Below are 23078 nucleotides of genomic sequence, written 5' to 3'. Positions count from 1 at the left end.
ATATTTGCTTTCATTTCAAATCATAATCTACGCCGCCGCCACCACCACCATCGGTTCCAAGATCTAGTATGCTATCCCAAAACCGACCGCTCGCCCAAGGTATCTCATTTCTCATATCTCAAATGCCCACCCATGAATCTAATTCACACAAATCAACTAAGCCCCGAGCAGCTCCCATTTACTGGGGCATGCCCTCGAAGGGCTTAGCCAAGTGCTCCTGGCAGAAGGGGAGCTTGGACTTGGTCCAGATCTCGGTGTCCTATAGTATCGCCGTTAGTTATGCGGTTCAAAGGTACCAGTGGGGCAAGGGAGAAGAGAAAGGAGAGAAAATCAAAACATACAGGCTTGAGAGTCTTCTTAATCTCAGTGGACAGCGAGCCACCCTTGAGGGCAATGACGGGAGCGGCCTCAGGGTCGTGGGCGATGGGGGAGCCGCACTCCTCGCAGAACCAGCGCCAGACGGTGTTGCCGGAGTCGGCGGTGCCCTTCCACTTCTTGACGGGGCCGTTGATCTCGAGCTTGTCCTTGAGGACTACAGCAACAAGGGCTGTTTTGTGTGTCAGCTTATCTGCGTTTAATTCTCGATCTGGCAGTCATGGCGAGGGGACAAGAATAAAAAAAAGGGGGGGAGAGGTAAATATCAGGGTTCGGGTTATGTGCCTGAGTAGAGGTAATTCTAGCGGCCACACCATGGAGCTCGAGCTGGAGCTACGAAGTTGGTACAGCTAGGACCGCTGAAAGCCCTGTGCTGCAGCTGCAGAACAATGCATTACACGTATTGTTGAGATATTGCGGGGGTGGGGCGGGGTAGAGGGAGTTGGCTCGATGGGGGAGCTATCCCGAGCTCGGCGGTGGAAGAAAAGTCTCTGCTATGAGATAACTTCGTTTCCCCCTCCCGTTTGTGAAAAAGGAAAATATCCCGAGAGGTTCAAAGCATAGAAGGTGAACTTACAGTAGGTAGAGCCGGACTGACGCTGGCAGTCATCGCAGTGGTCGTAGCCAGTGAGGAGGGGCTCCTCAGTGTCCTTGACGGTGTAAGTGACAGCCTTGCAAAGGCAGTGACCGGTGAGAGGCATGTTGGCGGTTGTGGGGGGGTTGACTTGAAAAAGACTTTGAGTTGAGGAAGATGTCCGAACAAAAGAGTCGAGGACTAAAGAGTGGTAGAGCTGGTGGGAATATATAGGAAGCCGGTGGATGAAGAACTGAGGATGAGAGTGGTTCCTGACGGAACTCCACTTGGTTCTTATAGAAGATGGAGCATGGGCTGCATGACAGACGTGGTAGGTACGTATGCACGGAGGGCTCTCCAACTCGCTCCCCGCCCTATCAATCAGGGAAACTCAAATCATGGTCTCCGTAATCAAAGCCCGAAGCTCCATCCATCTCACAGCTTCGCCGTCCGAAGACAGGAGTTGGCATACGCCTCAGAGACAGACGAATCGGTTCCACGCTGCACACATGGTAATCTTGTCCTCCACACTGCTACAGACAGGGTCTCAAACCCCACTTCCTTCACCAACCAACACGACAAGTTGACGGTGAGCTCCTACGAGGCTGGATGAATATCACTTACTGGGTAAGTAGCAGCGCGGCTATCATGTAAGAGGTTCTAGATACCGATTTGACGATTACCCATGGGGTAATAGGGGTTGCCGTTGGCCGGGGGGGTAAACTGGCCTGTACGTCAGTAATCTGTACATGATCGTCCAGCCATTGAGATCCCTAGAATATTCCCGAAACTAACACAAAAGTAGGTGCATACGGGGTAGGTGTTTTGGCGGGGGCAGCGTGACAGATCCGCCAAGTCGCCAACGAAGGTTGTAGTCTCTGAATGCTTCAAAGCCTCATTTGCTGACAAGTTCCCAAACAGCATCCACGTAGCTACCCAACATGTAATGACAGCGGAGAGACAAGATCCTCAGAGATACGTGTATGTGTTAGCTGCCTCAAATATCCTTCATCTTGAGGATAAAGTGAAGGCAGAGAGGCACAGCACCTGAGGCAGTGGGGTGAAGGAATGAGGGCCTTTCCGGGATGGTAGAGAGTTCAGCGTGAACCCCAAGAGACCGACTTCCGCGACGAGTGAACCATGGCCCGAGATAACTCCAAAGGGTAATGATCTCGAAACCAAGTTCAAATATTTGTCAAGGTGATGCGTTATCTGGAGTATTTGGAAACCCGCAAGGCTGTTGAGCTTGACCGACTAAATTTGTCATTGTTCTTTTGAGAACCCCGCGTTGGGGATGCCGGTAAACGGAGCTCCACAGACTGCTTACTCCTTAGCTGGCTGTTAATACAGGGGGTATGCGCAAGCATAAACGGTGAAACACTGTGTTTCCCGCATCATGATTTGGAATTGATAACATTCGGATTTGAGTCTGGTTCGTGTAACCTCGCATCTCTTTGCTATGCTTACCTTGCTTCCGAGGGCATGTCATCCCACGCAAAGAAGTAATACAGCGGAGTTTCCGCTATTCGGAATCCAGATCCCATCCATGAGATCTCATATACTCGGCGTCGGGCTATGGAATCAGAACTCCGCCCTGATGGACTTTGTACGAAACAAAACTCCGAATGGTGGAACGGTCTGTCTATTACCATGGTCAATGCTGGCACCTATCTAGGTCCAAGATGGAAGGAGTAGCCTGGCGGTTAGTCATTGATTCCCAGGCATCGAGAAGACTCACCGCAAATATCAGTAATGTCTGCTGTACTCAGGATCGACAGTAGTGTTTTTGGAAACATGACAACCTCTTCCTCGCCTTCGACCGCAAGCCAAAGATTCAGTGCCGAAGACGCGCACCATCAGTCCCAGGGATAAGGATTCCAGCATCCTTCAACCATACCATCACAACCCCAAACTATGCTTCCTGACCATCAAATAGATGCCCTAATCGCCTGTAGATTCAGCACGGCGCCCTCTCGACAACAGATCTCTGTTAGCAATTGCCACGCCAAGGGGGGCATGCGAGCATCCATGCGAACCACGCCAATGCCACGAATCGCTGGACTTCGAGAACCGATACATATCCGAACGCAATCCTGTCCGCTAAGAACAGTTTCAAGACGCACTCCTTATACGCGGCTTTAGTGGCAGGATCCTCGTGTGTCAAGACGTAGGCATCCATGAACGAAGGACGGAAATTTCGGATATCAACTGCTGCTTGTCTCGTACGTGGGACTGCGTTCGAGGTCAATGGCCTCTCGATGGGGTCGGGCCGTCTTCGCAGGTGTTGAATGCACTTGAAGGCCAAGAATTCCCAGGGATTTGTGATGCTCAACGGCGGCGGAAATGTTTTCCGCAGAGCCAGCGCGGGTAAGACTCTTGGGTTGGACAACCATATGGTGCAGTTTTCATTCATCTCACTGAAGAAGGCCTCGATGTCGTGTGCATAGTACACAAACCTCGAGTAGAATGCAGGCGTGAGGACCTTGAACTCAAGCCTCTCAATGCTGGGCTTGCCGTCAGTGGCCTGATGAGAGAGCATCCTTTCAGTGTCGTGGGCTATTCCGCTGGCGATGTAGCTGACCTCAAGGGGGATGGTCGCCTTTTCAACCAGATGTCGCAAAAATCTTCGGAAAACTTTCTCTAGTTGCGACTCGGTGGGATTGGCGTTCCGAGCGATGGTCCCCTTGGAAGGCTCCGGACGAAACCAAACATGAAGTTGGCGGTAGAAGAACAGCGCGCGAGCTTGCAAGAGGATACGAGGGGCAGTGGCAAAGCCAACCCATCCCCAAGCTCCTATGAATCTGGCTTTCTGGTAAGTGGTCATAGAAAACGGGTCAATGGCCGGGCCCTCATGGTGAAGTCTTGCCACCAATTTGTCGTGGCCTTCCGACGTTGAAAGTCTAATGGTGACATCGACTATGGGTTTTCCATTGTTGCGAGGACTCAAGGGGTCGGTGGCAATCATGGAATAATATCCTTTGCGTGAATTGAACGGCGACACATGGAAGACCTTTGGCCATGCTTGTGTGAAGGGGATGCCATTGGCCTGTTCTTCTATCGCGCCCGCGATCTGATTCTCATAATCCGCCGGGTTGCCTTGCAGGTGATAGTTTAAACTACCCGGTACATGATCCCTTTTCAAGAAGTACATGTGTCGTTCACCGAAGGTATTGTTCACTTCCAGGATCATGGCGGCTAGTGATTTGTGCGAATCGTATAGGTACCAGAAGGAAACGGGGTTGAAATGATAGCAGAGGAATCGAGCTGCTGTAACCAAGTAGGCATGAGGGTATGTTGCCGGATCGACTCCCTAGATGGGTTAGCGAACACCTCGTAGAAAGAGTGCAAGTTTGCATACCTGAATTTGAAGGTAACTATCGAGCTTCTCGCGCAGGGTCAGCTCCCCGCTCTGGCGTTGCAGATAGTCAGAGGCATCGACGTCGAACCATCCCTTTTGCGGCCGTGATGATGACGAGAACCATGAGGCCCAGCCCGATGTTTGTTTGACTCCGACCGAAACCATGTTGGCTGCGTTACCTCGGTAGCCGACAGGAACTCCAACGACAAGATAGGCGTAAGAAAATGTGTGGCTTTTCGGGCTGAGTCTCGTGTGCGTTGTTCGGCATGGCAGAAGAAGAACTTGTCCAGGTCCGTCCCATCCTGGAGTTTCGACACTTGTCCATCGAAGTCGGAATATCTGGAAGAGTTGGAAAAACAGGAAAACGACTGCGGCGGCGGCGGAGAGTTTGGCAACTCCTGCGCAGATCTGGATTGTGGTTCTGCCGAAGAAGCCATTGCGAACGAGAATGAAAAAGGCCAGCAGTGTTGCGTCAAGGAAACCGGCGTAGAAAGTAAGAAAGCCGACGTAGTTGACGAGAGAGCCGACTGCGGCTGTCCCAGACAGGCCATTCATAGGAGAAATAAAGCTGAAGGAATGAAAGAAAAGCAGGTGCCCGCCTGCTTGGGAAGGTCGAAATGAAGATATGTGATTACTTCCGCTTTTTGGTTAAACGCGAGTGGAAGTCTGGTGGTGAGGGAGAACGGAGAAACTTAAATATTAGGTTGGCGTCGTTCAGCACACCATGAGCACCTTGATGGACACTCACAATAAGCTCGCTCCATCCATCCATCTTGCCGTCTACACCCACTATTGACCCATCTCACCTTCACGATAATATGTGACTAACGCCAGTCTAGACCACGTCGACCTGCCACGCGGTTGACTTCAATTTCTTCCCCACGGAAGGAGCGACGAACGCCGCCGATTGATAGGCAAGAGAAGGCGCAATAGGCGGAGGGGTTTGGATGAAAATCCCCTTATCGTGAATGATCGTGTCAGATGTGACGGTGCAGAATTGATTGATTGAAGAGTGTGTGACTGATTCGCCCAGAAGGTATGGGGGGTGCTGGGGTAACCTAGATATGCCTAGAAATTAGGTAATATTAGGTAGTTAGAGCGCTAACCTCTATATAGTATGGCTAAAACTACCCTTAAATCTAATATACCCCCTTATTTATAGACCTTTCAAATAGGGTAAAAGTAAAACTATTTATAGAATCCCTCTTTTAGTACATTAATTTCTCTAATTAAATTATAAATATCCTTTAGAATATTATCCGGAATCTCCTTATTTATCTTTATCTCCTTACGAATTAGTATATTCGTTATTCCTATTAATTCCCGGAATTTCTCGTAATTTAATTGTCCTAGAACCTTCATTAATTTATCGGCTAATATTTTCTTCGTCTCTAAATATTTAATTTTAATCCTTCCCTCTATAATTTCTTACTTTAATTAATAACAATAAATATCGACGTACTTCAATTTAATTATTAATTTCGCTACCTCAATAATTAATATACGGATCGTCTATATATTATTACAACCGATTACGGATATATCCTTATCGAGGGAAATATTAATTTCCTTATATAGACGTATAATAGCGATAACTTCCTTAATAACATTTAAAATCGATAACAATTCTACTTTTATCGTTAAAGTAAATACCATCTTTTATTTGATTATACCCTAATAAATTAAACTACTAAAGAATTTAATTACAAATTTATACGAATTCTTTCAATTTAGAGAATTGTCGGCATATAATATATTTAAGGCAATTTCGAATTTCGTTAATTTATTATAATAGAAGGAGAAATTAAGGTAGTATTAAAAGTAGTACAAAATTTTATTAGTAGCCTTATGATATTAAGGACTGGGATTATAATTATAGCGAATAAATTAGCTAGTAGCAAAGGTAATATTAGGCCGGGTAATTACGGCAGCGTATATTATAAAGCCGATAACAATTTAATACTCCCGGATTCTATCGAAAGAGGCTGCGCTATTATAAAATATAAATTCTTCATTACTTATTAGAATAAAGGCGAAGGTATGGGGATTTTTAATTAATTTAGTAATTTTATAGATATACTCCCGTTAGGATGATTAAATATAATTTACTAATTTGGGGTAGTATAGCTTATGATTTTTGCGCTGATTTTTTTCACGATTTTTCTGCAATGCATTTTGTTTAGAAGCATGGTTACAAGACTGGAAGGAACTGGTCAGCTGACATTGATTAGGGATTATAGGAAAGATTGGGAGATTGATAGATAGCTAATTATATAGATTATTTAGATGGATGATCACTTATTTATAATTGATAGATAAGATTAGATAAGTTATTGATAGAAAAAGAAGATTGATAGAAGAAGAATGGAAGGATAGGAGGATAATGAAAAGAAAAGGAGATTAATACTAAAAAAGAATTCATTAGAAAAATAATAATAAGAAAGCAACAATACTCTTTTTCAAATATATTCTAATATACTTTAATTAAATGCTTTAAATCGCTTCTCGTTATTTTTTTACGTAAAATATCTAATTAGTTATCTTATTTATAATTAAACGTTTCCTAATCCTTTACTTATTATTAAAGAAAGAAGTCACTTTTATCCCTTAATTATCGAGCAATAAATTTTATATTTATTTATTCTTTAAATTCTAAAGTTATTCGCAACCTATTCGTTTACTTTTTTTAACCCTCCTCTCTCTAAACTTCAAATTTTAACTTTTCTATTTATAATTAGCGCTAACTACTTCGTTTACTTGAATTATAATTTCTAATAATATAGCCCTAATTAATTATCTATAATAAATTTTTTTATTGTAGTATATAATTAGTTTTATATTATATTGTTATTGTCAGGAGATATTCCAAGCGGTGCCTAGATATCTCCACCCTATTGTGATACATGTTGAGTTAAGCATAGGTATACTCATCTGAGTATATTACGGCATATAAGAGTATTTACCCCGTTGGTCTCTATTAAAATTAACGGATCAATCAATTATTACCTTATAACCTATTATCTATTTTACTTACGCTCTATAAAATCGTATATAAGGTTCTAAGTTAAAGCTTTCGATAATTATTATTTTCGCTTCCTTTAATAAGACTATTACTAATTGTTACGTACTATTACTCTATCTAGTAACTAATTACTTACTCTCTTATTCTTTATTAATATTATTTATAAAGTATATTTTCGCGTAATAAGTAGTACCTATAATTTAATTTCAAACCGACATTATTATTCTTTATTCTTTTTCTCTCTTTCTTTTATAAAGAGGGGAGATTCACTCTTCGTTTCGATAGTTTTAATATAATTATTAAATTTACTATCCTAAGACTAAGTATATTACCTATTCCAATTTTTTAAACTCTCCTTTCTTTATAATTCTTTTATTATCCCTACTAATTTCGAAGCACACTTTTACTATAACGAATAATAACGATTCTATTCTAATTATAGCTTTTAAATTATAGGACAACTAATAATTAAATAAAGCGCGGCAGATTATTAATTATATTATATCCTAGAAATAATTTTACTACAAAGAATATTTTTACGCCGTCACTTAAAATTTTATTATTAAAGCAGCCAAATTTTACCTTAATAAAATAGGTTAAATCCTTATTAAAAAAACTAAGCTACGAGGAATAAATATTAAGGCTTTAATATTGATTAGGTCGTTAATATAGATGTAGCCGATAAAGAAATTTAATTTATTCTATAAAAGTATCGCCGCTTAATTAAAAATTATCATATCCTAAGTCGCGAAATTTAGTTATTTCCTAAAGATAAAAACAATTAAACCTATTAATTTAAAAAAAGAATATTATTGTAATTATATAAATTAATTCAAAATGAATGATCGTAAAATTACCGACGATATAATTAATAAATTATTAAAGTGCTAATTCCTTTTAATATTAATATAATTAAGATAAGCTCTTAGTTTTAATTTCCTAATAACTTCTTTAATACCGTTAAAATAGCCGACGTTCCTTCTACTAACTTTTTGAATACTATTAAAATAACCAACGCTCCTCCTATTAATCTGATTTAAATTCTAATATCGCCTTCTTTACTATTAATTCCGGCTAATTAAAATATTTATCCTGTATCTCCGATAGAATCCATCGTTTTACGTACTAATTTAATTATATAAGTCGCTACTAATTTTACTAAATAAGTTGCTACTAACTTATTTACTATATATTTTGCTAATATAATTCAAATAGAAATATTAATTCAATTCGTAGTAAAATAATAATAAGAATACTAATTCGAATAACCTATTCCGATTATAGTTAATATTTTTCCGATTTATTTTATTAAATTTCCTTAATATATCGTTCGTACTATTTAAAACGGTCTAGCCTTAGGTACCGTCTATACTATTAATTAAAATTAATGTACAATACTATTATACTATAGTATTATAATTAGGGCCCAGGGGATTAATACTAAGAAAAACATTGTTAGAAAAATAATAATAAGAAAGTAATAATACTCTTTTTTTAGATATATTCTAATATATTTTCATTAAATATTTTAAATTGCTTTTCGTTATTTCTTTACGTAAAATATTTAATTAATTATTTTATTTATAAGTGAGCGTTTTTTAATCCTTTGCTGATTATTAAGGAAAGAGGTTACCTTTATTCGTTGATTATAGAATAGTGAACTTTATATTTATTTATTCTTTAGATTCTAAAGCTATTTGTAATTTATTCGTTTACTCTTTTTAACCATCCTCTCTCTAAACCTCAAACTTTAGCCTTTTTGTCTACAATCAGCGTTAATTACCTCGTCTACTTGAATTATAACTTCCAGCAGTACAGTCCTAATTAGTTGTCTATAGTAAGTTTTTTTGTTGTAGTATATGGTTGGTTTTGTGTTGTGTTGTTGTGTTGTTTTGACCCATTTCATTACCTTTCGGTTTCGAATAATTTTAATACTTAGAAACTATTAAAGGATATTATTATTAGTAAATTTATACTTCTCCTCTAACTTCTTTATAATCCGGGTAACTTTATCGTATTATAATTTATTAAAGGCGAAAATAATATCGTTAACGTAGTAGAAAATTAGGATTCTATTACATTTAAAGATATACGGGTCCTCGAATAACAGTTTGAACCCTAGGCTTTCGAAAATCCTATTAAATTCTCGTTACTATAATAAGGAAGTTCGTTGGAAACTATAGAGGGCTTTAAGGATCTTAAAGATAATACTATACTTTTAATAATTAGGAGGTATATATATATATAGATCTCCTTATCGAAGTAGGCGTTAACGAAGGCGTTTACTATATTATATTAAATGAATTCAAAATCGAATTTAGTAGCGTAAGCGATAATTAACCGAAATAAACGACTAATTAACGTAGAAATATACATTTCCTTACTATAATTATATTATTAATCTCTTCTAATTACGGAGCGAACCTTTACCTTTAATAACCGATTATACTTATTAAATTTATATACGTATACTTATATATAATCAAAGATTTAAAGACCTTTAATACGGAGAACGTTTTCGTCGATTTTAACCTATAACTTTATTTCTTTATAGCTATCGAAATATACTTCCTACATTTATTTATAAAGATTACTTAAATTATAATATTTAAAATCGTAGTAAATCTTTAGCATTAAAGGGAAATTTTAACATTTAATAAAATTTAATTTACTACCTTTACAAATTAAGTGGTTAATTTTTAGTTTCGTGATTATTTTACCTTACTACTACCTAATTAATGAAGTAAATCTCTTAACATTAAATATAATTTCTTATAGTTCGAAGGTTAGGAAGGAGATAAATTTTAATAAATTTATTAAAAAGCTAGTAATAAAAGTAGTTAATAACATATTTAATAATGTAACTAAATATACAATCGATAAATATTTTATTTTAAATAATAAAATCAATTAGTTTCAAAATAGTTTCGTTACTATCTTCTTAAAATTCATTATCAAAAAATAATGGTAGGAAAAAGGTAAAACCATTATTTTCTATATTTTAAGTTGTATTAAAGGGTTTGAAATATCGTATAGATAATTAAGGAGGTTAATTAATTGGGTTAAATAAATCAGTAATTTCGTTACTAATTAACTTTAATCCTTCTTTAAAATTATTAAAATTCCCTAAATAAATTAAATTTTAATTAAAAAATATATTACGGCTATAAATAATATAAGTAATCTATAAATTCTAAACTTAATAAATAGAGGAGGTAATATACCCGATAAAGAATCCGATTTAGGCCTTTAATTAAAGTTTTTTTACACTGTTACTCTTTCTTTTATACAGTATTTATTATTGCATATACTTTATAACCGTAAATACGTAAATAATTGAGGTTAGGCTTGTAGGGTTCGGTTTATACCCCTTTATAGTAGGTTACGAAGGTATAAAACCGCTCGTATAATAATTTCTAATTATAGAAATACTTAGGCAATTGGTTAATAAAGTACATTAAAATTAAAACGATTTAAAATTAGAAGTTATAAGGGAATTTAATACTATTTATTATTATACGCGCCTTTTCTTTAATTATACCCTCTAAACATTTAATACCGCTATTTTAAATTTAATTATTAAGTATTATAGGCTCAAAAATAATAAAACGTATAATTAATTTATATCTTTAATATATTAATTATTAAATTCATTATCGTATTGAATATATTTAACTTTAATGTTATATTAGTAATTAATTATATCGATAACCGAAAGGAATCCTTTAACGATAACTTTAATTATTCGATTTATTATATAAATATCCTAAATAAATCTAATCTATCGATAAATAATAAATATAACGTATTGAAAACTATTTCTCCCTACTTTATATTCGAAGAAATCGATGGCAAAACGCTTTTCCGTGCTAAATCCCCTATTTTATAATTTTCATTTAATTTATTATTTAATTTTTAAAATATTATACGCATCATATTAATAAATAACAGGCCCTTTAAATTTAACGCCCTCAACGTTATAAAAGTATTCGAAGATTTAAAGACCGTAGTAACTAAATTACTTATATTAGAATTTGGCGGGCATTTTATATACGCAACAGCTAATAAAGGAATTAAAGCGATTTCGATAAATAAAGAAAACAGCGCAATTGAAAGAAAAGGGTAAATATTTAAAGACTATTTAATAATAGATTTTTTAAAGGAAATAAAGGAATAAACCGTTTAATTAACAGAAGTAATTATTAAGCGGTTTATAATGCTAATAAAGACTTTACTTTTAAAATAAGCGTAATAATATAAAATTTATAGTAAAATTAGGGTAAAAAGTTACCTCTTTTAACTATAACCTTAGAACTCCCCTCTCTTCTTATATTTCTACGTTAATAGTCCCAAAACCTTTAATAAATATTTAAAATTCATTAACCTAAATTTAATCCTTTTAAGACGCTACTCAAAATAAAGAAAAACGATTAATTTTATTAAAAATATAAATAGAAGCCCCGGAATCGAAGATTATAAAATTCTTAAGTAAATAAATATTACCCTTACTACTATTCGTAATGAAAATACTTTATTTAATAAGGAATATTAAATTATAAATACTAATTTCTCGTCTCCTCTAATTTTTCGAAATAGTAATCTATATAAAAGTAATAAAGCAATCCTATATTTAATTCCTAACCTTCTTAACCTCTTTACTAACTTCGGAATATTTTTCAAAATTTTTATTAATAAATTTTTAAGTAGGGCCGCTTAATTTCTATTTAGGATTATTCTTAGTTTTAAATATTAAATATTAATAATATATTATTAAATAAATGTTTTATTCGCAAATTTTATAAAATAGCGTAACGCCTCTTCTCTTTTTCGGCTGTAAAGAATCTTTTATATTTTTATCCGTATTACATTTCCTCCTTACATTTACCTTCCACTTCTTTTTATAATTAAAATTAAGAATATCTTCTTTATTAAATACGATCTCTTACGAACTAAAGCGGCCAATACTCTAAACGCTACGAATTATAGCCTTTTTAAAATTAATTAATAACATAGTATATTCTAATATATTAACCTTTTTAAAATTAATGGGTACGTCCTTATATTTTAAGGATATTTCTTTAAAGTCGTTATCGAATTTCTAGGAATTATTAACCTACATATATTTATATTTACAAACTATATTAATAAAGTCGGTAAATTATAAAGTAAGGGAAATTACTTTATTAATTCCGAATCTCTTTTTATTTATAATAAGGATTTCCTAATCGGATAATTACTTTTCAAAATCCTAAGGTTACTTCTTTATAATTTCTTTAATAAAGGCTTCATAATTTCGACGAACTTTAACAATTTAGTCAATAAGTCGATAATTAATCCAACTTTTAATTTCTCTAAGTTAATCGTAAGTAAATTTATCCTATTTAAATAAAATATTAATATAATAAGCGACCATATAAATACTTATCTAATTATAAACTCGGGTATTAGCGTCGTCGAAATCTTTCTAATATTTATAGTAAGTATTATACATATTATTAATTTAATTATATACTATTTTCCTAATAACTATTAAATTGATAAAAGGGTTAATAATTATATCCTCCCTAATATTCTACTTATTACGATATTTATTATCCTCCTCTTCCTCTTTTTCGTTCTTTTTTCTTAAATTTCCTTCCTTATCGTTTTTATTAGCGCTAGCGGCGGCTTCTTCTTAAAATTAAATAGTAATAATAATTTTAATAATAGTACCGTGCGTTTTAATAGCTGTAAGAATAATAGTTATTATAATTATAATTACGGCCTTTTTAATCCAGATTCCTTTATTAAATTTAACGAGCTTCTTCTTTGCCGCTAGAAGGCAGTCCTTTACTTATTTAGTAAAAAAGAAAATTTTCCGGCTTCGGGGGTAGAACCTTCTAAATTATAAATCCTCTTTTAAATAACTAATTTCTAAAGTCCTAATTACTATTAGCGAGTTTCTTAAGAACTTTATATTAACTAGGCCAATTAGTAGGGATATTAAGGATAACTATAATAGCCTTATTAGTAGATTCTTTTAATAAAGATATAGTTAATATTATTAATTTCATAGGGATCTTGCTTGTAATTGATAATTGTAGCGTTGAACGTAAATATGCAAATTAGACTATTAATTATCAAATATAACAGTATAAAATTAATTGATTAAAGAGTATGTGTAATTAACTCGCCTAGAAGGTATAGAGGGTGCTGGAGTAACCCAAATATGCCCGGAAATCAGGCAATATCAAGTGGCTGGAGCGCTAACCTCCATATGGTATGGCTAAAACCACCCTTGAATCTGACAGATCGAGAGCTCGACTCCGTCACAGGTCTTGGTTTGTGGGGAAAAGGGAGCTAAGGAACAAGCGCCCGTAGTCAATTCAGGCACCTCAACTGCTCAGCTGTTCAATGTCCAGTCGGGTTCGGGCAGTCTGAACTTGTGTAGTCTCCACCTGTTCTTCGATTTCATGGATGTTTCTCACGTTCCCACATGGTGAATACCATGTCCTCATCCGAACGACAAAAGCGGATAACCGCGGAGTATCACGGTGAAACAATGGGGGCGCCGATGCCACGGACTGACTGTTTTCGCGATGTGTGAACCACGCCGCACGGAGCATCGCCATTGTTCATTCCCCGGGCCACATTCGGGATGAGGATCTGACCGGATCACGATGGAGGAGTGAAGCGCAAGGATCCACTCCCGAGCGTCATGGTTCCTGCCGCAAACCCGCCGAAAGGAAGCTGGCCGTCGGTCACTGTGCGCGTGCCCAGGCCTCCCTTTGAGATCCACTTTGTGTAAGAAGGGGTAAATCTGACCAATGGAAAGTCACGAATCAGCCCCAATGTGGCGGGGAAAGTCGCTCTGGCCGTTCGAGTCATCACTCGCCATCGTAGCAAGTGCCGCCCACCGTGCCAATGTTCGACGGCAGCCCATCGCATTCCATCCACGTATCGCACTGATGTTTCGGCGAGCAGACGGCCTCACCGGCGGATATCGAGTGGCTGATACGGTGATTCCAGCTGACAAAAGACAACTTGCAATAGTAATAAACTCTTTCTTTGTCAACTTTGCCTCGCTCTCTTTGCTATCTATAAACAGTATTTGAACCAACTGGCGAGCAACAGAACAAACAATCCATCCTTTCCCCATCTTCCATCACCAAAACCAACGGTCAAGTTTGCCGCTACGTAGGACATAGGGCCCTGAATTCCCTGAATCCACTCCAGCCTCTCCACCTGGCAACTTTATATTTCTCAGACGCAATCCTCCTCTCGCGTACATACTTTGATATCACGACTCCAATTCCCACTTCGACAAGAACATCACCCTTTTCAACCACACCCACCAACAACCAAATAAACTCAATCACAATGTCTGCCTGGGATACCGACGCTGTCAAGATCGGCAAGAACGTCAGCCGCGGTGGTGGCGGTCCCCGCGAGACTGTTGTCCGCGGCAAGTCTGCCCTTAACGCTGCTCAGCGCAGTGGTAATATCATCGCCACTGAGAAGAAGTATGGTGCCGGCAACACTGTATGTGCTCCTTTTTCCCATCCTCCCTGATTCCCGGTGACGCTTGCTGCGTTGCAAACATCATCGTCGCCATATACTAATCTGTCTGTTTTCCCACAGGCTTCCAAGCCCGGTGTTGAGGGCCAGCGCCTAACAATGGTTGACCGCTCCGACGACATCGTCAAGCCCAAGACCGTCAGCAAGGACGTCGGTGCCGCCATCCAGAAGGCTCGCAGCGCCATCATGATCGGCGACAAGGCCATGACCCAGAAGGAGCTTGCCACCCGCTGCAACTCTACCCAGGCCATCATCGCCCAGTACGAGCGCGGTGAGGGTGTCCCCGACCAGAAGCTCCTCGGAAACCTCGAGCGCGTCCTCAACGTCAAGCTTCGCGGTTCCGATATCGGCAAGCCCAAGTTCGAGAAGAAGGAGAAGAAGTGAGCGTGTTCCTTTTGATGGAACCATCTCTCACAAAGGGTGTTCGCTCCCCAGGTGCCGGTACCGACGCCAATTTGGCCAACTCGGGACTGTGTCCTGATTCGCGGTAAACCCCCCGCGCTCGACTGGGACCGGCGCCCCGGGAGCGTTATTATTACACGATTGTAATCATTGGGAGGAAAGAGTGGTGGCATGAACTCAGCAAGACGGATCCTGTTGCCTGCATGATGGATGGTGATGATGAGGGAGGGTCGAAGGGCACAACATCATAAGAATATGTGCCGATGACCTGGTTTTTTATTTGCATACATCTACATTCAGCGAGGGTGTCTTGCACTTTTTGGAAGGGATTGCTTATACTGCTTTCTCGGAGGGAAGGCGTTTGCTGAAAGATATCACGGGTCCTTTGTTCTGCGATAGACGACGGGATGAAATAGACCTTTTTTGAATTCGTCTCACTTTACCAGTTTCTTCCTTGCGCTGTCTCAGTCTCCTTATCGGTGCCCACGCTCTGCTTGCTAGTTGAACTGATTCGCCGCTGTGTATGTGAATGCATTTCAATTTGTCCCTCAGTAGCACCAAATGCTCTATTTCTATACAACCCAAAGGATACAACAAGGGTATATCCAGCAGCCACGGAAACTCCCAAACTCCCAAAGACTAACGCATGCTTTGAATTCTTAACACCCTTCCCTCCTTGAAAGTTCATAAATTTCCCATGATATCATCTCTACATTCTTCGTCATAGCTCCTCCAGCGAGACGCTAACTCGCCCAGCTTCATCAGCATTCGCTGCACCTAACCCAACAAAGCCTTAGCCCTCTGCCCAACCTCCATCTTGCTCGGCTGCAACGCCGTCTGCACAACAACGTTCTCCCTCCCACCCACCGTCACGATCCTCAACCACTGTGGCGCCACCTCGCTCACCAACAGCCGCACGCACCCCGCCGCGTCCTCCTGCGAGATGGGCGTCCGCAGCGAGTCCTTGAGCTTGACCAGCAGCGCCGTCATGGTAAACGCCATGCGCGCCTGCGCGCCCGTGGCCGTGCAAAGCATCCCGATCACGGCCGCCACGTCTTCTGCTCGCTGCAGCGCGGCGCGACGCTGGAGCTCGGCGGCTGAAGGGCCGGTCAGAGCAGCGAGGGCGGCCTGGTTCTCTTTGAGACGGATGCGGTCGAGGAGGGAGAGTTTGGTGCCGTCGGGTTTGAGAGGAGCAGGAGGAGTTATGGGCTGCTGCTTCTTTTCTTGTTGCAACTGTTGCTTGCGGACGACGCCGTTCTTGAGTTCTTCGAGAGTACGCTGGTTCTTGTTCAAGAGGGAGGCGGCTTTAGTGGCCGAGGCGCAGGCTTTGATCGGTGCTTGCGGAAGCGTGCTGAGGAAGAGGGAGGCAACTTGGCCTGGCCGGCGCGAGTGCCAGAGCGCCCGGAGGTTGGACTCGAAGTCCATGTTGAGCTTGTGTTCCCGGAGAGGACCCGAGTGGCTTTCGTGTAGCTCGATGCAGATCTTGCCGCGACCGTAGTCGGAGAGGTAGAAAGGGGCTTTTGAGGGCGAATTGCTTGTTGTGGTGGTGGCCGTGGACTTGGAAGAGGATACCCAGTTCAGAACGCCGATGCAGCGCTGGATATCCTCGATGGTCACCTTGCGCTTGCCCCAGGTTCGGGTGACACTGGGCAATAGTGTGCGCAGGTCAACCGGCGAGTTGGAGCCGTTATGGGCCAGTTGCATGGTGTAAGTCTTGAGGAATGCGGCTTGGAGGTCAAGCAGCTGGACGAGCTCACTGCTTTCGCCAACATGATGTTTCGATCTTCTCTTCGCTGGCGACTGGAGAGCCAGGCGTTCCAATAGTGTCTCGGCTTCTGTGGCATCGCAATTGTTCTTTTGTAAGGGCTCGTCGTCTTCCTCGAGCAACCGCCGCTTTCGACTTGCGGAGACGGCTGGCGCAGAGAATTTTGGTATGGTTTTGAGGTCCAGCTTGTTGCTTTCTGTATCGTGCTCGGCCTTGACAGACTCGGTGTCCTCGAATCTTACGGTCTTCTTCTTCTTCTTGCGTAGAGTCTCGCAAGGAGCAATGTTCTCATTGCCCTTCGTGTCATCGCTCTTCTGGCGGAGTTTCTTGGAGATGGTTGGCGAAGATTCGATATCAGAGTCATCGGTGACTTTTCTCTTTCTTGAACTGAGAACAATCTCGATCGAGGAAGTACGTGTAGTTTCGGCTTGGGCGCGCTTCTTCGGAGTGCTGTCTTTGCCGGGGCTCTGTTGATTTTTGGCAAGACGGGCGAAGTCGCTAATATCGGGAGGAGGAGCTTGTTTACTTGGGCTAAGCTTCCCACGGGCGGAGCGCGTGTTGCAGGAAGTCGCGCCGGGCATGATTGATGATGTTGTCGTTGATGATGTTGATGTATCGTGATGAGCTCGTTGACGGAGTAACTAGAGATAATTATTGGTGTGGTATAACGGTAGAATGGAGAAAACTTTTGAAGCTTAAAGGTTGGCACCGGGAACCATTGTTTGGAGATTGTTGTAGCAACGAAATACTGGAGCAAGTGGATTTTGAAGAAGTGCTAGCAGAGAGCCAAGACAAGAAGGTTGGGACAGGGGTCTTCAGGTCAGTGAGCGAGACGCGGTCAAACTATCTCACGCGTAAAGTGGAAACGCGACGCGATCCGCTAGCGCATTCACGATTCCTGCATTACTTGTACAGTGCCCTTGCTGGCTGTCATGGGTGCATAACCTATGCATCGAACATCGATGCACTGTGCGCTTCGAGGAGAATTGACCAATGACTCTAATCAACCCTAACCCTAGTAGTCCGCAGAGGGGTACGTCACTGAGGGGCTGTGTTCAGTTCCCGTCTCCTTCCGCTTCCACTCCCAGGACCCCGGAACAGCATCGCTTTCCCGGCGTGAGATGAGATTCAGGTTCCGCTCCATTGTTGGCGCTCTTGGTGCTTGATTGCACCGTGTCATGCTGCCTTTGATCGTATCATTCCATCTGTCGGACTGGACTTGACCATCAACATCCACGGCGTTTCTACTTGGCACTGCTGCTGTTTGTACCTTTCTTCTCTTGCAATACCAATCAACCTTTTATGATCTGAACATCTCCGTTTACTCCTACGTCCATTGACACCGTGACCATTATGGCGGAACCAGAGGTAGCAACGAAATCCCCCGAGAGCGACGCACTCGAGGACATTCCCGTCGCCGAGCCTACTACTGTACCTTCTAATACAGTCGATTCATCTTCGACCTCTGCTGCCGCGCCAGCTCCAGCTTTGTGCGATAACTGTACTTCAGACAGACCTACTCCTGCTGGGCAAAAATCGACGGGTGAGATCATCAAGCTCAATGATATTGACGTTCGTTTCTCTTCCTTCCCTCCTTTCTAATTCGCACGAAAATGTCCATTATGAGTCTAACGAGCATTTTCCTACTCGCAGGTATACGTCTCGAAACCGGCCGACTACCCTCACACCCCAGCCAAGCTGCTCCTCCTCCTAACAGGCGGCACCGGTCTTCATAGCGTCAACAACCAGATTCAAGCCGACAGGTTTGCCCAAGATGGTGGCTTTGTCGTGGTCATGCCCGACCTTTTCGAAGGTGATCCAGCACCCAACTCGACGACCGCACTAAGCCCCGAGGAGCTCCCTGCCACTGACGCAGGCACGGGCTCGACTGCCCCGACATCATCATTCCTCGATATCTTCAAGATCAAAGCCGCCGAGACAGCCAAGAGTTTCCTCATCGACATGTGGCTAGCCCGCCATACCGAAGACAAGATCATGCCCATCCTGAAGAAGGTCTTGGACGGCGTACGCGATGAGTTTGCTGATGCGGTAGCCTACGGCGACGGAATCTATGCGGCAGGATATTGCATCGGCGGTCGATATGTTCTCTTGCTGGCGCGCGAGCAAACTAATGCTCCGCGGAAGGCCTCGATCAGCGAAGGGCTGGGCGGGATTACGCTTCCATGGGCGCATAAGCCTGCTGCTCCTCCTCCTGCTCCTACTGATCTGGGCAGTAGTGAAGGCAACACTCAGGGCGGTGATGGTGTTGAAGCGAATAGACGGAATAAGACGTCGGGCCCGTGGATCAAGGCGGGAGCGATCGCGCATGCCACGTTGGTGTCAAAGGAAGATTTCAAGGGCCTGAAGGCCCCCATTAGTATGGTCTCGGTGGAGAATGACCCCATGTTCCCGGATGAGGTGCGCATGGCGGGCGAGGATTACATGAGCCACAACAACGTTGAGCACGAGGTACAGGTGTATCCCGGTGTGCCTCATGGTAAGCTGTTATCCGCCTATGCAAAACTTGGTATTGCCTCAACTAACAGAAGAAACAACAGGCTTTGCAGTTGTGGGAGAATATGAGGATGCTCATATCAAGGAGGCACAAGTAACCGCCTTTGAGCAGATGCTAAAGTGGCTTGCGGAGCATTAATTGATGTCTTGTTGATGAGTATTGGCGTTTCCCACTGTATACGGCGCTCGGGTTTTATTGCAGGTTAAGGAGATGACAAAGGGGTATCTTGATGATTTGCTTGCAACGCTGGTAGGCAAATGGCCTCAAGATAAATAGAGACAGTTTCCAGTCCCGTGCTGCTACTGTCATCTATGAGACAGTGCAGATAATCTTGCCCATGGTCGTATTCGCCTCGAGCTGCTTGTGAGCCTTGACGATCTCCTCCAAGGGCAAAACAGTGTCAATAAAGATCTTGAGATCACCGCTCTCGAACTTGGGCAGGTACTCGCTCAACTTGTCCCTCAGCTGGCGCTGATAGTTCTCATCCCGACTCCTCAAGGTGCTTCCTTCCACGCGAGCTCTCTTGTACAGCAGCTTGGAGATGTCCACCTTATCGGCTACCGCACCGCCCATGAGCCCCAGCATGCAGATGCGCCCATCACGAGCTACCACATCCAGGTTCTTCTGGAAGTAACTGGCGCCGATAAAGTCAACAATCAAGTCAACACCCTTGCCATCCGTCTTCTTCATGATCTCCTCCACCCAGTCCTGCTCCTTGTAGTTAATCGCCGCCGTCGCGCCCAGCTCGTTCTCGATAAACTTGCACTTGTCGGCCGTGCCCGCCGTCGCAAATATCTGTTTCGCGCCAGCCAGCTTAGAGAGCTGAATGCCCGCAATCGACACCCCCGAAGCACCAGCATGCCACAAGATCGTCTTCCCCTGCTCGCCGATCCCGCCCAGCACAAAGTGCAACGCCTGCGTCGCCGTGATCCACGTCTCCGGCACGCCCGCCGCCTGCTCAAAGCTCAGGTGCGCAGGCTTGTGCAGCAGCATCTTGGACGACACGGCGATGTACTCGGCGTAGGCGCCGCCGTAGGCTAGGCCGAAGACTTCGTCGCCGACTTGGAAGTCGCCGTGGTCACCACCCTCGCCGAAGGAGTCGATGACGCCTGAGAACTCGACGCCCAAAGTGCTGGGCGCCTGGGGCGGAAGCGGGTAGTGGCCCTCTCGCTGGATCAGGTCCATGCGGTTGAGGCCGAAGGCTTTGACTTTGACGAGGGCTTGGCCGGGCTGGGCTTGGGGGAGAGGCGTGTCGGGGTTTATGAAAAGGTTGTCGGCGGGGCCTTTGCCGTTTTTGATGTCTGTTGTGTTTGGGGGGTTAGATATCTGTATGGAGAGCTTTGGGTTTTTGATGCGTGGTATGTTTGGTTATCTTACCGACTGCTTTCATGGTCTTTGGTGCCATTGTGACTTTCTGGTTTCTTGTCGCTGTAACTTGTGGTGTTTCGTTGAATCTGTACGCCTAGCTGAATTGAGCTTCCTCAAAGGATTAGTTTTCTCAATATCAACACGAGAACTGGCGGGGTAAATCGTGGTGTTGATGAGGGGAATGTCAATGGGCGTCTAGCTCGATGACGTTGACGATCCGAGTTGCTTGATTTGTCAACATTTCCCCACCATCCATCCAACAGTCTCCTCGGCTTGTGAAGTGCTGAACAACCCCAATGAGCCTAGCATTGGGCAACAGCTTCAGGCTACCATTGATATGGCTGCCTTCCAATATGGCTTGCGATGAGCTTGTCTTCGAAAAGATGTTCGACTTTGTTGTCCCAACATAACAAAACATTCAAAGTCTCTTCGGATCCCCTCAAGTCGCCGCGCCCTAGTCTGAATAGACATCTTGCCTGCCGGAATCAGCCCTAAGAATATAACCAGCGATCATTTGGCTTCCATCGCCAAATGCACACAGCGCGAGCTCCCACGGAAAGACGTCCGAAAGAAGACGAAGTTCGAGGTAATCCTCTGAGAAGTTGAAGACCCGGCAATGCCTACCGAGTCGTAGGCCCTCAACTTGAAGACGAGTCGACTAAAACCCTCTAGGACCCTGCCATGGATGCCTGCCATTCATCCGATATTGACATGGATCTGCTTGTTTGCTTCTCAAAGGAAGCAATTGAAGTTTGTGCTGCACTCGGCCTCATTCTGGCAATGCGATGAACAACTTCTGTCAGAAAAGACAACCATGGTTGGGACTTTGCAATGTGAATGAGTCGTATTTGTTTTTGTAGTCCGATTCATGCGACAAGGGCCAGGCCGACACAATAGTGGGAGATTGGGGAAATTGTCTCTTTTGTGTCTGACCATGCCGATGGCCTCGTACCCGGGACCGGAACTGGGCTCCCACTCACACCTGCAAAAGATGATGGAGGTTGGCGGGAACATGTGATAAGATTATTACAGGTCCACCAGTGTGGATTTCACTCTGGGGATGGACTCCAGTTCACTCCAATGCCTCTTCAAGGATTCTCTCATGAAGTCCAGGGAGATGCTGTCAGCCTGTCACCGCCGGTGTCCACGCCACTCGTGAACCCGGAACAGAACAGGCTTTTGTTGTGGGCACCAGAATCTGTCGATGGGGAATGTCGAGGTTCATGATCCATTCCATTCAACCCATCCGTCAACCTATCCATCTCTCATACTAGGTATCTCATCATCATCCACCTCTTCGAGACTAGGGAGCTTGGTGAGAAACGACGGTCCTGGAACTTCGATTCGAAAGAAGATGCGACCGGGGTCAAAGTGCTAACCCTGCAAGTGGTAAATTCAGGCGTACCCAATCGCCTCAGAGCTTCGGAGGAACCCCTTTCGAGGAAAGCTTTCAGAAGTAGTAGTCCATCGAGCGCACTGTAGCGACTAATAATATCCAGGAACCACAGAAAAGATTCGTGGGCAGCGACTGCACATTACGGCGTTGCATTTCCTCGTGGTCTTGGGTTCCCGTCCAAACGTAGGAACTTCCACTTGGTATTCCAAGCTGTAGGGCTTAACACGGAAACATGGACTTTCTACCCACAATAGCGGATAATTTTCCCATTCACCAGGCAGTTGATGTGCAAACACCGGTGACGTTCTTTGGCGATCCGATTTGGTGTTCTGGCTGCTGTGAGAGTGTAAGAGTTCCAATTTGGCACTGTCGGGTGGTCCGTGACCTGCCTGCTGCAAAGTTGCTGCAAAGTTCGGTGGCTCGCTCCGACCAACCGAAGACGCACCCACGCACACCGTCTGGACGCTTCATTTCCGTCTGACCATCTGCTGCAGGTACCGTTCACACCAAAACGAGACGACACATCCCAGCATCCATCATCCATGATTGATTATGAAAAGAGGCAAAAGAGGGAGAGGGTGGGTGAAGAACGGTTATACGAGATCGGCCGACGCTGGGAAGGACATCCAAATGGCGGAATGAACGAACCGATTGTTGCTCACGACTGGTTGAATTAGAAGATGACGGTTTGGCCATGAGGGCATGCTATCGACCCAATCACTTCCGGTTCCTGGACGCCTGTGAGA

General features: G+C 42.6%; 6 protein-coding genes across 6 annotated transcripts; 2 read left to right on the top strand and 4 right to left on the bottom strand.

The window, feature by feature from the left end:
• Positions 1 to 178: 178 nt before the first annotated feature.
• On the bottom strand, positions 179 to 1076 carry B0H65DRAFT_419652 (Mss4-like protein; the record flags this gene model as incomplete). The annotated part of the gene is made up of 3 exons (XM_062824225.1): positions 179 to 259; positions 342 to 547; positions 953 to 1076. 3 exons carry the CDS (start codon positions 1074 to 1076, stop codon positions 179 to 181), a joined length of 411 nt encoding a protein of 136 aa, XP_062684764.1.
• Positions 1077 to 2766: 1690 nt separating this feature from the next.
• On the bottom strand, positions 2767 to 5002 carry B0H65DRAFT_122882 (uncharacterized protein). Its single transcript, XM_062820698.1, has 2 exons — positions 4308 to 5002; positions 2767 to 4259 (listed from the first exon to the last, which is right to left on the bottom strand). The coding sequence occupies exons 1-2, from the start codon at positions 4860 to 4862 to the stop codon at positions 2940 to 2942; spliced, it is 1875 nt and encodes a 624-aa protein (XP_062684763.1). The 5' UTR covers positions 4863 to 5002; the 3' UTR covers positions 2767 to 2939.
• A 9686-nt stretch (positions 5003 to 14688) lies between these two features.
• On the top strand, positions 14689 to 15270 carry B0H65DRAFT_506872 (multi protein bridging factor 1-domain-containing protein; the record flags this gene model as incomplete). Its single annotated transcript, XM_062828098.1, has 2 exons — positions 14689 to 14850; positions 14950 to 15270. 2 exons carry the CDS (start codon positions 14689 to 14691, stop codon positions 15268 to 15270), a joined length of 483 nt encoding a protein of 160 aa, XP_062684762.1.
• A 406-nt stretch (positions 15271 to 15676) lies between these two features.
• On the bottom strand, positions 15677 to 18020 carry B0H65DRAFT_120318 (uncharacterized protein). Its single transcript, XM_062820691.1, has one exon. It carries the CDS (start codon positions 17632 to 17634, stop codon positions 16066 to 16068), a length of 1569 nt encoding a protein of 522 aa, XP_062684761.1. The 5' UTR covers positions 17635 to 18020; the 3' UTR covers positions 15677 to 16065.
• On the top strand, positions 18021 to 19792 carry B0H65DRAFT_120319 (Alpha/Beta hydrolase protein). The gene is made up of 3 exons (XM_062820692.1): positions 18021 to 18625; positions 18707 to 19550; positions 19612 to 19792. Exons 1-3 carry the CDS (start codon positions 18407 to 18409, stop codon positions 19704 to 19706), a joined length of 1158 nt encoding a protein of 385 aa, XP_062684760.1. The 5' UTR covers positions 18021 to 18406; the 3' UTR covers positions 19707 to 19792.
• B0H65DRAFT_121007 (uncharacterized protein) lies at positions 19757 to 21320 on the bottom strand. The gene is made up of 2 exons (XM_062820694.1): positions 20946 to 21320; positions 19757 to 20869 (listed from the first exon to the last, which is right to left on the bottom strand). Exons 1-2 carry the CDS (start codon positions 20971 to 20973, stop codon positions 19878 to 19880), a joined length of 1020 nt encoding a protein of 339 aa, XP_062684759.1. The 5' UTR covers positions 20974 to 21320; the 3' UTR covers positions 19757 to 19877.
• Positions 21321 to 23078: the final 1758 nt, after the last annotated feature.

This window comes from Neurospora tetraspora (assembly GCF_033439725.1).
Source record: "Neurospora tetraspora strain CBS 560.94 chromosome Unknown B0H65scaffold_2, whole genome shotgun sequence".
Taxonomy (NCBI): Eukaryota; Fungi; Ascomycota; class Sordariomycetes; order Sordariales; family Sordariaceae; genus Neurospora; species Neurospora tetraspora.
Note: the sequence above shows the minus strand (reverse complement) of the source record. Positions and strands in the feature narration are given on the sequence as shown.

Excerpts from the sequence above, each read along its gene's own strand:
- B0H65DRAFT_120318 (XM_062820691.1), bottom strand. The coding sequence starts at position 17,634 with ATGCCCGGCGCGACTTCCTGCAACACGCGCTCCGCCCGTGGGAAGCTT.
- B0H65DRAFT_121007 (XM_062820694.1), bottom strand. The coding sequence starts at position 20,973 with ATGGCACCAAAGACCATGAAAGCAGTCG. Across the intron at positions 20,870-20,945 it reads AAAGACCATGAAAGCAGTCG|ACATCAAAAACGGCAAAGGC; the intron begins GTAAGATAACCA and ends CAAACACAACAG.
- B0H65DRAFT_122882 (XM_062820698.1), bottom strand. The coding sequence starts at position 4,862 with ATGAATGGCCTGTCTGGGACAGCCGCAGTCGGCTCTCTCGTCAACTAC. Across the intron at positions 4,260-4,307 it reads ATAGTTACCTTCAAATTCAG|GGAGTCGATCCGGCAACATA; the intron begins GTATGCAAACTT and ends TAACCCATCTAG.
- B0H65DRAFT_120319 (XM_062820692.1), top strand. The coding sequence starts at position 18,407 with ATGGCGGAACCAGAGGTAGCAACGAAATCCCCCGAGAGCGACGCACTC. Across the intron at positions 18,626-18,706 it reads TCAAGCTCAATGATATTGAC|GTATACGTCTCGAAACCGGC; the intron begins GTTCGTTTCTCT and ends TCCTACTCGCAG. Across the intron at positions 19,551-19,611 it reads GTATCCCGGTGTGCCTCATG|GCTTTGCAGTTGTGGGAGAA; the intron begins GTAAGCTGTTAT and ends AAGAAACAACAG.